General features: G+C 40.2%; 1 protein-coding gene across 1 annotated transcript in view; it reads right to left on the bottom strand.

The window, feature by feature from the left end:
• Positions 1 to 5,905: 5,905 nt before the first annotated feature.
• Positions 5,906 to 14,479, bottom strand: part of LOC148366663 (neural-cadherin) — a 345,561-nt gene continuing 336,987 nt past the window's right edge. Inside the window, exons 37-38 of the mRNA XM_088333456.1 lie at positions 9,629 to 9,783; positions 5,906 to 6,661 (exon numbers count right to left, since the gene is read on the bottom strand). Coding sequence (XP_088189582.1) covers positions 6,167 to 6,661; positions 9,629 to 9,783 — 650 coding nt within the window. The 3' untranslated portion in view covers positions 5,906 to 6,166. The remainder of the gene's footprint in view (positions 6,662 to 9,628; positions 9,784 to 14,479) is intronic.

The raw sequence follows: 14,479 nt of genomic DNA, 5'->3' as shown, positions 1-14,479 counted from the left end.
AAAATACAAAGCACCAAACTCTTGAAAACCTTTTGTCTTTTTTTCCCCGAGTCCCGTTTTGCCTTCGTCTCCTTTTCGGCAGGCAGGTGGCGACGACGAGCACATCACGTAAATAACAATCTCTTTTCTGTACAAGGCCGAGTGACAAAACACGCCCCCCGAAAAAAGGGAAACCACGGAAAGCAAAAATAGCTCATTCCCGTCCAAACGAAGACGGGTGCAATGCATGCTGGGAGATAAACCTCCAAAAAAGATGGCCGACTTTTTCAGGCCAGTTTGGACGATAAATACCCTTTGTGGCACAGGTGCCAAACTGGCGGCCTGCGGGCCGGATCAGGCCCGCTAAGGGATTGAATCCGGCCTGCGAGACAAGACTCAGAGAAGCGCAAGAGAAAAACAAGCTGCAGGTTGAAATAGGGCAACTTGATGTTGCCAAAGCCGGGTGCCTCGAACAAAGACACTTGTACTTCTATTTATTTCTCTCTCTCTCTCTCTCTCTGTCTGTCTCTCTTTCTCTCTCTCTTTTTTCCCTGTTCTCTTTCCCTCTCTCTCTGTTTCTATTTTCCACCCCTTTTCTCCCACTCTGTCTCTTTCACTCTCTGTGTCTTTTTTTTTCTCTTCCGTTGTTGCTCTTTCTCTCTCTCTCTCTCTTTTCCACCCCTTTTCTCCCATTCTGTGTCTTTCTCTCTCCCTCTCTCTCTTTTCCACCCCTTTTCTCCCTCTGTGTCTCTCTTTGTCTTTTAACTTATTTTGCTGTAACTTCTTTTTTACCTATTTCTCTTTCTCTCTTCCTACCCTTCGCGCTTTCTTTTCTCTCCTTCTGTCTTTCTATTTCTCTTTGGATTTCTTTCTTCCTCTCCCTTTCTTTTCCCCCTCTCTCAAGACTTTTGTTTCTCAGGCTCTCTCCCTCTCTCTTTTTCTTTCTTTGTCCCGCCCTCTCTCTTTTCTCTCCCTCTTTCTCTTATTTCTTTCTCTCTCTTTTTCTTTCTCTTTAATCTACTCGTCCGGCCCCCGAGAGAACGTTTGTTCTATGGTGTGGCCCCCGAGTTCAAATGAGTTTGACACCCCTGCTTTATGAGATTCAAGTTTTCGTGAAGGTGAGTTAGCCAGTTCGGCTATAACAGGGGTCTCAAACGGGGCACGGGGGGCCAATTGCAGCCTGCAGGATGATCATTTGAGGCCCCGGCCTTAATGTGAAAGTCTAAAGGGACAGAGTGTATTATTAAGCGCCACCTGGTGGCAAAAGCTTGATTCGTTATAAAAAAACAAAGACACCAACAAAAATGCATAAGCTATGAAATAAGCACGGCGGCGCAGTGGTTAGCGCTTGTGCGGCACGGTTCATGTCTTGGGAACCTCCTGCGTGGGTTCAAATCCAGCTCCAGACTTCCTGTGCGGAGTTTGTATGTTCTCCCCGTGCTTGTTTCCTCCCACATTCCAAAAACATGCATTTCAGGTGAATTGGCCGGTCCAAATTGTCCCTAGGTGTGAATGAGTTGTTTGTCCCTGTGTGCCCTGCGATTGGCTGGCAACCAGTTCAGGGTGTCCCCCTGCCCACTGCCTGCTCCAGCCCCCCCGTGACCCTAATGAGGATAAGCGGTACGGCTGGTGAGATGAGATGAGATGAAATAAGCATCTGTGTTTTAAAATACTCATAGGTAGAGAAATATCCATTTAGCTTACATAACATTAGCCTCACTCATTGCCGGCCATCTTGCTGCTACCCTCAAAAACAAAAACCGTCCATTTTCCTTTTCTTTTTTTTTCGTTGTTTTTGCCAAACTTTGTTCTTCTTTTTTTTATCTTTCCCTTCTTTCTTCTTTTTTGTCCTTTTTCTTTTTCCCCCATCTTTTTTCTTTCTTTTTATTGTTTTTCCATTTTTGTCTTTTGCAAAAGGTTAGGCAAATATATAAATATTTTTTTTTTTCAATCTGAATTTTTTTGGGTGGAAAACCCAATTTGGCCCAACCTCACCGGGACCCTATCTCCGGCGGGACCCTCCAGTCCAGGACCCTAACCTAGAAGATTCTAACACTTGCTTTAAAACAGTGAAATTGTTGTTTAAAACTTCAGGTGTGAAGTAGGTTGGAGATTCAGTTTATGGCCCTTAAAGTGGGTACTGGGTTTAAGATAGGATTTAGAGTTTGGGTAGTATTTGGGAGGATAAGTTAGGGGTTGGGGTTAGAGTTAGGGCTAGGGTCTGGGCTTGGTCTAGGGTTTGCCCTTCAAACCATAATTCCGACTTGAAACGAGGAATTAATGGCCCTTGTCAGGTTTTCAACTAGGCACTTAGACTAAAGGTTTAAGGGTTTTAAAGCAGTCTTAGGGTTTGTGAGGTTTCGAGGTAGGGTTTAGGCTTGAAACTAGGATGTGAAGCCTTTTCAGGGCTTTTAACTCGGGTTTCAAACTAGGGGTGCGGCTTGATATGAGGGTTTCAAAGTCTTTTGAGAGGTTCCAAATAGGGTTTCAAAGTAGGATTTTGACTTTTCAGTTCGGGTATCAGACTAGGGTTCAGGCTTGAAATATGGATTTTCAGGTTTTTTTAGGGCTTGGCATCAGGGTTTTCGCTTGAAAAGGGTTTCAAAGCGTTTTTAAGGGTTTAAGACTATGGTCCTGCATGATATTGGGATTTTAAAGCCTTTATAAGACTTCTAGATAGTTTCTAACTAGTATTTCAGCATGAAACTAGGGTTTTAAATGTTATTTTTGGACTTCCGGTAAGGTTTCAAACTAGGGTTTTCGCTTGATAAGGGTTTTTCAGGGTTTAAGACTATGGTCCTGTCTGGCATTGGGATTTTAAAGCCTTTATATGACTTCTAGATAGTTTCTAACCAGCATTTCAGCATGAAACTAGGGTTTTAAATGTTACTTTTGGAATTCCAGTAAGGTTTCAAACTAGGGTTTTCACTTAAAAACGGTTTCAATGCGTTTTTCAGGGTTCAAGACTATGGTCCTGCCTGATATTGCGATTTTAAAGCCTTTATAAAACTTCAAAATAGTTTCTAACCAGAATTTCAGCTTGAAAGTAGGGGTTTAAAACATTTTTAGACCTTCCAGTAAGGTTTCAAACTAAGGTTTTGGCTTGTAACTATGGTGTTAAAGCTGTTTAAGCGTCTCAAACTAGGCTTTCACTTGACTTTACGGTTTTAAGGCTTTTTAATTTAACAGCTAGGGATGGAATTGGGATTTGAAAGCATTCATAAGACTTCTAGATAGTTTCTAACTAGTATTTCAGCATGAAACTAGGGTTTTAAATGTTATTTTTGGACTTCCAGTAAGGTTTCAAACTAGGGTTTTCACTTGAAAAGGGTTTTTCAGGGTTTAAGACTATGGTCCTGTCTGGCATTGGGATTTTAAAGCCTTTATAAGGCTTTTAGATAGTTTCTTACTAGTATTTCAGCATGAAACTAGGGTTTTAAATGGATTTTGGGACTTCCAAAAAGGGTTAAACTAGGGTTTTTGCTTGAATAGGGTTTTAAATTAAGGGTTCAAGACTATGGTCCTGCGCGATATTGGGATTTTGAAGCCATTATAAGACTTCTAGATAGTTTCTAACCAGCATTTCAGGTCAAAACTAGGGGTTTAAAGCATTTTTAGACCTTCCAGTAAGGTTTCAAACTAAGGTTTTCGCTTGTGATATTGGTGTTAAAGCTGTTTTAGTGTTTCCAACTAGGGTTCCACTTGACTTTAGGGTTTTAAGGCTTTTTAAGATCACGGCTAGGGATGGAATTGGAGCTAGGGTTAGGGAAAGGGTTGAGTCTAGGGTTAGGTTTACAGAAAGGGTTAGGGTTCATGTTAGGCTACGGCTTCCGTGTAAAAGATAAAAAATGATGGGAAAGTTATCTCCTGCTTTTGAAAATGAAAATAAAAGCGCTCCCAAATGACATTGAAACAAAATTCAAACTGGGACACAAAAACCTATTTCTAATCTTTGCAAAAGACATAAACGAGCGCCTCGTTTTGTTTTTGTAAAAAAAAAAAAAAGCAGAAAAATGGAGCCGGTTTGCTGTCCTTGAGTCCTTTTTTGTATTCGTGCGGCGGCGGCTTCGCGTTTCTCATTCTGGACCGCGCTTCGCTTCCTGCCCGGTCAATTTCAACCCAAAAAAAAAAAAAAAATCTCTCATGGGGGGGGCGCAAATGAAGAAAAGAACGAGGGCGCGGTATCAAGTAGCCGGATGCCCGACCGCGATTCCTAAACGCGCCGACGGGGGGCGCTGACGCGTCGCCACCGATCTCGGGCCAGTTTATTAGGCACACCGGCGATCTCGTAAACCAGCAGAAGTTAGGGTTTCAAACGAGGGTTTCGAATAGATTTCCAAGTTTGGAGTTTGAAAGCCCCAGTATGTCATATTTGACCACTAGATGGTGTCGTGGAAAATGATCTACATTCCTTTAACGCTTTTCAAGTCAATGAAGACCTCCCAAAGCGCTTCACAATGGGCTTCACACACACACACTCACACACCAATAGGGAGTCAGCCTCCAAACGTTTTGAGGATAATCAAGATGCTAAATGGAAAATAGTCTGTATTTCTATAGCACATTTCAAGTCAATGAAAAGCTCCCGAAGCACTTTACTATGTGCTTCACACTTACCCATTCACTCACACACTCACACACCAATAGGGAGTCAGCGTCCAAATGTTTTGAGGACAATCAAGATGCTAAATGGTAAATGGTCTGCATTTCTATAGCGCTTTTCAAGCCACTGAAGACCTCCCAAAGCGCTTTACAATGGGCTTCACACTTACCCATTCACACACACACACACACTCACACACACACACCAATAGGGAGTCAGCCTCCAAACGTTTTGAGGATAATCAAGATGCTAAATGGTAGATGGTAATTTGACTTGAAGAGCGCTATAGAAATGCATCTTTAGGGTTCCCAAAAGGTTAGGACTAGGGTTGGGATTTTGGTTTTAAACCAGGGTTTTAACTAGGGTTTTGTGCCTGGGGTTATGGCTTAAAACTAGGGTTTTCAAACATTTTTAGGGTTTCCAACACGGGTTTTGTTCTGGGGTTATGCTTAAAACTAGGGGTTTCAAACATATTTAAGGCCCCCAAAAGGGGTTTCAGTTTGAAAATAGGGTTTTAAGCATCTTTAGGGTTCCCAAGGGTTAGGACTAGGGTTGGGATTTTGGTTCTAAACCAGGGTTTGAACGTGTTTTTAGGGCTTCTAACTAGGGTTGCGTGCCTGCGGTTATGGCTTAAAACTAGGGTTTTCAAACATTTTTAGGGTTTCCAAAAAGTGATCAATTTTAGTGTTATAAAACATTTTTAGGTTTACCAAGGGTTGGGCTTTCGGTTTAATGCCAGTTTGAAAGCATTTTTAGGGCTTTCGGCTAAGGTTTTAAGGGTTTTCAGGGGTTAGGGGTTTCAGATTGAAAGCAAGGTTTGAAAGCAGTTTTTAGGTCTTTCAATTAAGGGTTTGGACTAAGATTTCCACTTAACTGGAGTTTTAAAGCGTTTTCTAGGGTTTCCGTAGTAAATTAGGGTTTTGAGGCGTTTTATGGGTTTTCAAGGGTTAGGGGTTTCAGCTTGAAAGCAAGGTTGGAAAGCAGTTTTAAGGTCTTCCAACTCAGGATTTAGACTAAGATTTCCACTTTAACCGGGGTTTTAAAGCGTTTTTATGGGGTTTTGATTTTAAATTAGGGTATGAATGTATTTTTAAGGTTAGGAACAAGGGTTTCAGTTTGAAATCAGGATTCTTAAAGGATTGTAGGGTTTCCAAGTGTTATGGCTAGGGTTCCAGCAAAAGCATTTTTAGGTCTTCCAACTCGGGGTGTGGACTAAGATTGCCACTTTAACTGGAGTTTTAAGCGTTTTCTAGGGTTTGGGTAATGAATTAAGGTTTTGAGGGTTTTAAGAGTTTCCAGGGGTTAGGGGTTTCAGCTTGAAAGCAAGGTTTGAATGCAGTCTTCTGGCAAGGGTTTCGAAATAGGATTTCCGCTTCACTCTTGGGTTATAAGTGTTTTAAGGTGACCCACCCCAAAAAATACTTCGCCGCATACCTAATAAAGTGGCCGTTTGATCAATATCTACAGAAGAATAGAGCGGCAAAAATACATTTTCAGCAGTTTGGAATTTACATACGGATAAAAAAGAGCTTTTCACATTGAAGGGCCCTCGGTCGCACGGAGGGGGTCCGGACCCCCGGAAGTTCAGAGCCGGTCGCCCTCGGCCCTCTCGTAGAGGGCCCTCAGCTTGTCGAATCGGGGCCCCCAGTCCCCCAGGGTCTCGGGGCGCCCCCCCTCTCCGGCTTCCAGGCCCGCCGAACTGAAGGAGCTGAGGGATCCGGCCGGGGAGCCCCCTCCCTCGGTGGAGAAGACCCGCAGGGAGTCGAAGGGGCCCGAGTCCTGGTGCCGGTCGGCGTCGCGGATGATCTCGCACAGGTAGCGGGCCAGGTCCTGGCTAGAGAAGGAAAGCGAGCGCCGGCCCAGTCGGGCAGGCTGGCCCTGGGCGGGGGGCCGGCAGGGGGGCACGTCCCGCCGGGAACAGGACGACGGGGGCGGGGTCCCCGCCGCCCCGGGGGGATCTTGGTGCGCGACGTGTTGGGGGGCCGGGTGGCGCTGCGGGGCCCGGGACCGGCAGTACTGCAGAGACTGGGCGGGGCTCGGCTGCAGCGACTTCTGCAGTTCCGCCATGTCGTACGCGTTCTGGGGGAGACACGCCCGCAAATCCTTGCAAATGTGTGTTGAAGCGGAGTGCAGTGCAGTTAACTCGGAGTTAAAGCTTTAACTCGCAATATTAATGACATCCATTTTTAAAATCTTTATATGAATCAGTACTGTTTTTCATTATTTAAATGAACACATTTGTTTCAATTTTTTCTTCAAGTAATAGGCAAAAATGTAAAGAATGTAACAAATGGAATTAAAGTGCAGTTAACTTGGAGTTAAAGCTTTAACTCGCAATATCAACTGCATCCGTTATTACAATTTTAACAAGAATCACTACTATTTTAGAATATTATGCTTTTTTTTTTAATTTGTTTTTATCCAATAAGTAATTGACAAAGAATGTGTTTGATGAAAGTAAAATGCACTTGAATTTGAGTTAAAGCTTTAACTCGCAGTATTAATTGCATCCATTTTTACATTTTTCATTATTTAAATAAACACAGTTTTTTCAGTTTTTTTCTTCAGGTAATAGACAAAAATGTAAAGAGTGTAACAAATGAAATTAAAGTGCTGTTAACTCAAAATTAAAGCTTCAACTCTCTGAATTAACTGCGGCGATTTTTGCAATTTTAACATGAATCTGTATTGTTTTACAAAACTGGGAATTGAATGCTTTCTTAAAATTTAAATGTATCTGTTAAGTGATAGACAAACATTGTGTTTAATGGATGTGCAATGCACGTAACTTAGAGTTAAAGCTTTAACTCGCAATATTAATGACATCCATTTTTAAAATCTTTATATGAATCAGTACTGTTTTTCATTATTTAAATGAACACATTTGTTTCAATTTTTTCTTCAAGTAATAGGCAAAAATGTAAAGAATGTAACAAATGAAATTAAAGTGCAGTTAACTTGGAGTTAAAGCTTTAACTCGCAATATCAACTGCATCCATTATTACAATTTTAACATGAATCACTACTATTTTAGAATATTATGCTTTTTTTTTTTAAATTTGGTTTTATCCAATAAGTATAGTACAAAGTATTTGTTTGATGAAAGTAAAATGCACTTGAATTAGAGTTAAAGCTTTAACTCGCAGTATTAATTGCATCCATTTTTATATTTTTACATTTTTCATTATTTAAATAAACACGTTTTTTTCATTTTTTTTTCTTCAAGTAATAGATAAAAATGTAAAGAGTGTAACAAATGAAATTAAAGTGCAGTTAACTCAAAGTTAAAGCTTCAACTCTCAGAATTAACTGTGTCGATGTTTACAATTTTAACATGAATCACTACTATTTTAGAATATTATGCTTTTTTTTTTTAAATTTGGTTTTATCCAATAAGTATAGTACAAAGTATTTGTTTGATGAAAGTAAAATGCACTTGAATTAGAGTTAAAGCTTTAACTCGCAGTATTAATTGCATCCATTTTTATATTTTTACATTTTTCATTATTTAAATAAACACGTTTTTTTCATTTTTTTTTCTTCAAGTAATAGATAAAAATGTAAAGAGTGTAACAAATGAAATTAAAGTGCAGTTAACTCAAAGTTAAAGCTTCAACTCTCAGAATTAACTGTGTCGATGTTTACAATTTTAACATGAATCCATACTGTTTTACAATACTGGGAATTGAATGTTTTTTATAGAATTTGGTTTCATCCTTCAAGTAATAGACAAAGAATGTGTTTAATGAAAGTAAAAGGCATTTGACTCAAGAGTTAAAGCTTTAACTCGCAATAATCTATAATCATTTAACATTTTTCCTGATTGAAATGAACACATTTGTTTCATTTATTTTTCTTCAAGTAATCGACAAAAAATGTAGAGTGTAAAAAATGAAATTAAAGTGCTATTAACTCAAAGTTAAAGCTTCAACTCTCAATATTAACTGCATAGATTTTTCTTTCATTCTCTATTTCTCTCCTCTCTGTCTGTCTTGCGCTCTCTCTGTCCCTCTTTCTCTCTCTCTGTATTTCTCTCACTCTCTCTTTCTCTTTATTTTACTCTATCTCTCTCTCTGTCTTGCTTCTCTCTCTCGCTCTCTGTCTTTCTCACACTCTCTTTCATTCTCTAACTATCTCTCTCCTTCTCTCTCTCTCTGTCTCTCTCTCTCTCTCTCTGTCCCTCTTTCTTTCTCCCTTTACCTCTTTCTCTATCTCTCTTTCTCCATGTCTTGTTCTCTCTCTCTTTCTCACACTCTCTCTTTCATTCCATACCTCTATCTCTCTCCTTCTCTTTGCCTGTCTGGCTCTCTCTCTTTCTGTTCCTCTTTCTCTGTCTTTCTATCTCTCTCCTTCTCTTTGCCTGTCTGGCTCTCTCTCTTTCTGTTCCTCTTTCTCTGTCTTTCTATCTCTTTGTGTATTTCTTTCTTTCTCTCATTCTCTCTTTCTAAGTTTTCATTCATTTTTTCTCTGACCTGCTCTGTCTTTCTCTCTCTCTCTTGTACTCTCTCTGTCTTGTTTCACTTTCTTTTTCTCTCTCTTTCCCTCTTTCTCTCTTTCTTTAACTCTACCTCTCTCTTTCTCCATGTCTTGCTCTCTCTCTCTCTTTCTCACAATCTCTCTTTCATTCCATACCTCTATCTCTCTCCTTCTCTTTGTCTGTCTCGCCCTCTCTCTTTCTGTCCCTCTTTCTCTCTTTCTCTGTCTTTCTATCTCTTTGTGCATTTATTTCTTTCTCTCTTTCACTCTCTCATTCTCTCTTTCTGTTTTTCTTTCGCTCAATCTCATTCTTTTTTCTCTGTCTTTCTCTTGTATCTTTCCCTCACTCTCTCTGTCTTGTTTCACTTCTCTCTCTCTCTCTCTCTCTCTCTCTCTCTCTCTCTCTCTCTCTCTCTCTCTCGTGTCTTTCTCTCTCTCTGTCTTGTTTCTCTCTCTCTTTTCCCTCTCTTGTTCCGTAATCTTCAAAGCTTTTTCTTTCCTCATCGTTTCTTTAGAGATTCCGGTCCTTTTAATCTCTTTTTCAGAACTTTTCGGGGGCGACCCGTTTACCTGGTCCTGCTCGCCGCCGCCCTCTTCGTCGTAGTTGAGGACGTTTTCCCGCACGTCCTCCCAAGCGTCGTGATTGGCCGAAACGTGGTACACGCCCTCCTTCACGCCCTTGTAGCTCCTCCAGCGAGTGTACGCGAAAAACACAAGCAGCAAGACTGGGGACAGACAATGACATCATCAATGACATCATCATCATCGACTGACAGACGGATCGACCAATCGGCTTCTTTTCCTCTTTCGCTTCATCTCTAGCCTTCTCTTTAAATTTCTTTCTCGATGTCTCCCACCTTTTTCTCTTCTCGCTTGCTCTTTCTCTTACTCTACTTCTCTTTCTATATTTACCTTTTACTTTCTTTTTTTTTTTTTTTATGAAATCCCTCTCTTCATTCTCTATTGTTCCATTTTCTTCTTACCTTCTTTATTATTCCTTCTTGCTTTCTTTTTTCATCCCTTTCTCATTCTCTTTCTTTCTTTCTGTCTATTTTTTCTCTATTTTTCTTCTTACCCCCTCCGTTTTTCTTTTCCAATTCTTTCTTACTTTCTTTATTATTCCTTCTTTGTGCCTTGCTTTTTTTCTTCCCTTTGTTTTCTTTCTTTACTTCTGCATCTTTTTTTCTATTTTTTACCTCACTCAATCTCCTTTTTTGTATCTCTTCCCTCCTCTCTTTCTTTCTTTCTCTTTCTATCTTTGCCTCTTACTTTCTTTTTCTTTATGAAATCCCTCTCTTCATTCTCTTGTTCCATTTTCTTCTTACCCCTTCTTGTTTTTCTTTTCCAATTCTTTCTTACTTTATTATTCCTTCTTGCTTTCTTTTTTCATCCCTTTCTCATTCTCTCTTTCTTTTTGTCTATTTTTTCTCTATTTTTTCTACCTTACTCATTCTCCTTTTTTTGTATCTCTTCCCTCCTGTCTTTCTTTCTCTTTCTATCTTCGCCTCTTACTTTCTTTTTCTTTATGAAATCCCTCTCTTCATTCTCTATTGTTCCATTTTCTTCTTACCCCTCTCTGTTTTTCTTTTCCAATTCTTTCTTACTTTATTATTCCTTCTTTGTGCCTTGCTTTTTTTCTTCCCTTTCTTGTTCTCTTTCTTTATTCTTGTCTCGTTTTTCTCTATTTTTCTACCTCACTCATTCTCCTTTTTTGTATCTCTATCCTCCACTCTTTCTCTTTGCCTCTTACTTTTTTCTTTATGAAATCCCTCTCTTCATTCTCTATTGTTCCATTTTCTTCTTACCCCCTCTGTTTTTCTTTTCCAATTCTTTCTTACTTTCTTTATTATTCCTTCTTTGTGTCTTGCTTTTTCATCCCTTTCTCATTCTCCCACTTTCTTTTTTGAGTCTCCCTTTTCTCATTTTTTTTTACCTCTTCCCTCCTCTTTCTTTCTGTCGTTCTTTATTTTTCTATCTTTGCCTCTTACTTTCTTTTTCTTTATGAAATCCCCCTTTTCATTCTCCATTGTTCCATTTTCTTCTTACCCTTTCTCTTTGTTTTTTTTTTCCCAATTTCTTACTTTCTTTATTATTCTTTTGTGTCTTGCTTTCTTTTTTCTTCCCTTTCTCATTTTCTTTCTTTATTTCAGTCTCTTTTTCCCCATGTTCCCCCTAAATCATTATCCTTTTTTGTATCTCTTCCCTCCTCTCTTTCTTTCTGTCTTTCTCTTTCTATCTTTATCTCTTACTTTCTTTATCTTTATTAAATGCCTCTCTTCATTTTCAATTGTTCCATTTTCTTTTTACCCCCTCTGTTTTTCTATTCCAATTCTTTCTTACTTTATTATTCCTTCTTTGTGCCTTGCTTTTCTTCTTCCCTTTCTTGCTCTTTTTCTTTATTCTTGTCTCTTTTTTCTCCATTTTTTTACCTCACCCATTCTCCTTTTTCTGTATCTCTTTCCTCCTCTCTTTCTGTCTTTCTTTCTCTTATTCTTCTCATCTCTTTTTTGCATTTTTTATTTCCCCTTTACATATCTCTTCTTCTTTCCCCCTCTCTCTTTCTCTTTCCTTTTTATCTTCTTCTCATGATGTCCATCACAAATTTGGTGTCACAAAAAAAAACTTTTAGGGACATATGACATCTGCTGAAGAAAGAACAAAGAAAGAATTCTGTCGGTAAAAGTTACGGACGGAAAAAGGAAAAAAAAAGAAGAAGATAGGGCGTCACATGCCACCGAGCACCACTTGCTGTCAGTGGACCATCAAACACTGAAGCGCAAAAAAGGAAAAAAACGAAAGGAAAACAAAGAAAAAAAACAAGGAAGAAGTGCAGGATATAAAAAAATCAATATCCATTTCTGAGTGGCACGTAACTCGGCACTGCCACGTTTGCTCCATCCGATTGTTCACAAAAAGGAACACGACCGTAAAGAAAGAGAGAGGACCGAGACGAACGCCGCCGGGAATCGGAGTTTAAAAGGGATGCCCCCCCGTGGGGAATTTCAAAAAACCACAACCTCTAAATAAGGAGTCTCCAACTTTTTTCAAGCAGGAAAGAAAACGAGAAAGAAAGGAAGCAAAGGAGAGAAAAGAGTGATAAAGAAAGGAAAACAAGAAAGAAGTGGGTTCAAGAGTTCAGCAGCCTAGCAGGGAAGCCTAGACCTCACTGTCCCCAGCCACTTCATCCAGCTCACCAAAGGATCCCAAGGCGTTCCCAGCCCAGCCCAGAGACATAGTCTCTCCAGCGTGTCCTGGAGAGACCTCCTGGGCCTCCTGCCAGTGGGACATGCCCGGAACACCTCACTCATCAGATGCCCGAGCCACCTCAACTGGCTCCTCTCAATGCGGAGGAGCAGTGGCTGTACACCAGGGGTGTCAAACTCATTTTAACTCTGGGGCCACACGATAGAACAAACATTCTGCCGGGGGGCGGACTAGTAGATTAAAAAGAAAGAAAAAGAGAGATAAAGAAATAAGAGAAAGAGGGAGGGAAAAAGAGAGAGGGCGGGACAAAGAAAGAGAGAGAGGGAGAGAGCGTGAGAAACAAAAGATAAAAAGTCATGAGAGAGGGAGAAGAAAAAGGTATAGGAAGAAAGAAATCCAAAGAGAAATAGAAAGACAGAAGGAGAGAAAAGAAAGCGCGGGCGGGAAGAGAGAAAGAGACAAAGCAACAACAGAAGAGAAAAAAAAAGAGACAGAGAGAAATAAATACAAGTACAGTGTCTTTGTTCGAGGCACCTGGCTTTAGCAACATCAAATTTACATATTTTAACCTTCAGCTTGATTGGGAGGAGCCGGCACACCAGCTTGCGGAAAAAAACGTGGGCCGGGAGAAGAAAGGCGGAAGAACAAGAGAAGAGGCGCAAGTGACAATAATTAGGCTAATTCGATGGAGTTCTGATAAACGCTCGGTGTTGTTTTGAGTTACTTCAGACATCGAGGCGAGGGGGCTTTCCTGGCACGCCCATGGGAGGAGCCGGCACACCAGCTTGCGGAAAAAAACTTGGGCCGGGAGAAGAAAAGCGGAAGAACAAGAGAAGAGGCGCGAGTGACAATAATTCGGCTAATTCGATGGAGTTCTGATAAACGCTCGGTGTTGCTTTGAGTCACTTCAGACATCGAGGCTTGGGGGCTTTCCTGGCACGCCCATGGGAGGAGCCGGCACAACAGCTTGCGGAAAAAAACGTGGGCCGGGAGAAGAAAGGCGGAAGAACGAGAGAAGAGGCTCGAGTGACAATAGTTCGGCTAATTCGATGGAATTCACTTAGTTAATTTGTTTAGGAAATTAATGAAGGTTATGTTTGGTCAATGGAGTAAACGGTACATTTTAATATACTAAATTCCTAACACTTTCAAAAAAAAATATTCTCCAAACGGTTCAAAAACAACATTTAATTGACTTGGATGAAATCGGCGAATTCCACCGGAATGTCAAGGGTTAAAAAGAGTTTACAAAATAAAAGAGAGATCGCCTCAAGTATCTTGTTGTTTACCCGGCAGCGAATAAACAGATTGAGCGGGATTTCTATAAAATAATCATGTCTGCTTCTTTCCCCCATACATAAAAACAAAGAAGCGCGTGGGAACGCCGGCGCAGAGATCTCGGACGAGCCGCCGTCAAGACAGACGCTCCGCTCGCATCGATTTCCGACGCCGGGCGGGGGAAAAAAAAGAGAAAAAAAGAAAAAAAAAGGCCTACGGGCCGAGCGATATTTATGTGTGTGTGTCGAACCGAGAAAATCAAGAAAGAAATGAAGTCGCTCCCGTAAACCAATTTATGGGAGATCTGATCCGTGTTTCTTACACGCGAGCGGAGGTGGGTAGAGTAGTCCAAAAAAAAATACGGTTACTTCAGAATAATATCACTCAAGTAGAAGTAAAAGTAGTTATCCGAATACTTACTTAAGGAAAAGTAAAAAAAAAGTAAGTCAAAATAAATGGGCCTTAGCAGAGACAGACAGACGTGTACTTACGTGCAGGAAATGTATTAAGTGTAAAGTAGGCTTAAACGTATTTGCTCAAAGTTGTGTATTTCTCAATCAGTTTTATGTTCCCAGGGTCAGGGAGTAACGGAACATGGAACACAAAAATATGACTCAGGTAAGAATACTTCAGAATAATATCACTCAAGTAGAAGTAAAAGTAATCATCCGAATACTTACTTAAGGAAAAGTAAAAAAAAGTAAGTTTAAATAAATAGGCCTCAGCAGAGACAACAGACGCGTACTTACATGCAGGAAATGTATTAAGAGTAAAGTACGCTTAAACTTATTTGCTCAAAGGTGTGCATTTCTAAATCAGTTTCATGTTCCCAGAATCTGGGAGTAACGGAACATGGAACGCAAAAAAATGACTCAAGTAAGAATACTTCAGAATAATATCACTTAAGTAGAAGTAAAAGTAGTCATCCGAATACTTACT

Source organism: Urocampus carinirostris, chromosome 4 (genome assembly GCF_059441175.1).
Source record: "Urocampus carinirostris isolate Australia breed hairy pipefish chromosome 4, RoL_Ucar_1.0, whole genome shotgun sequence".
Classification (NCBI taxonomy): domain Eukaryota; kingdom Metazoa; phylum Chordata; class Actinopteri; order Syngnathiformes; family Syngnathidae; genus Urocampus; species Urocampus carinirostris.
Note: the sequence above shows the minus strand (reverse complement) of the source record. Positions and strands in the feature narration are given on the sequence as shown.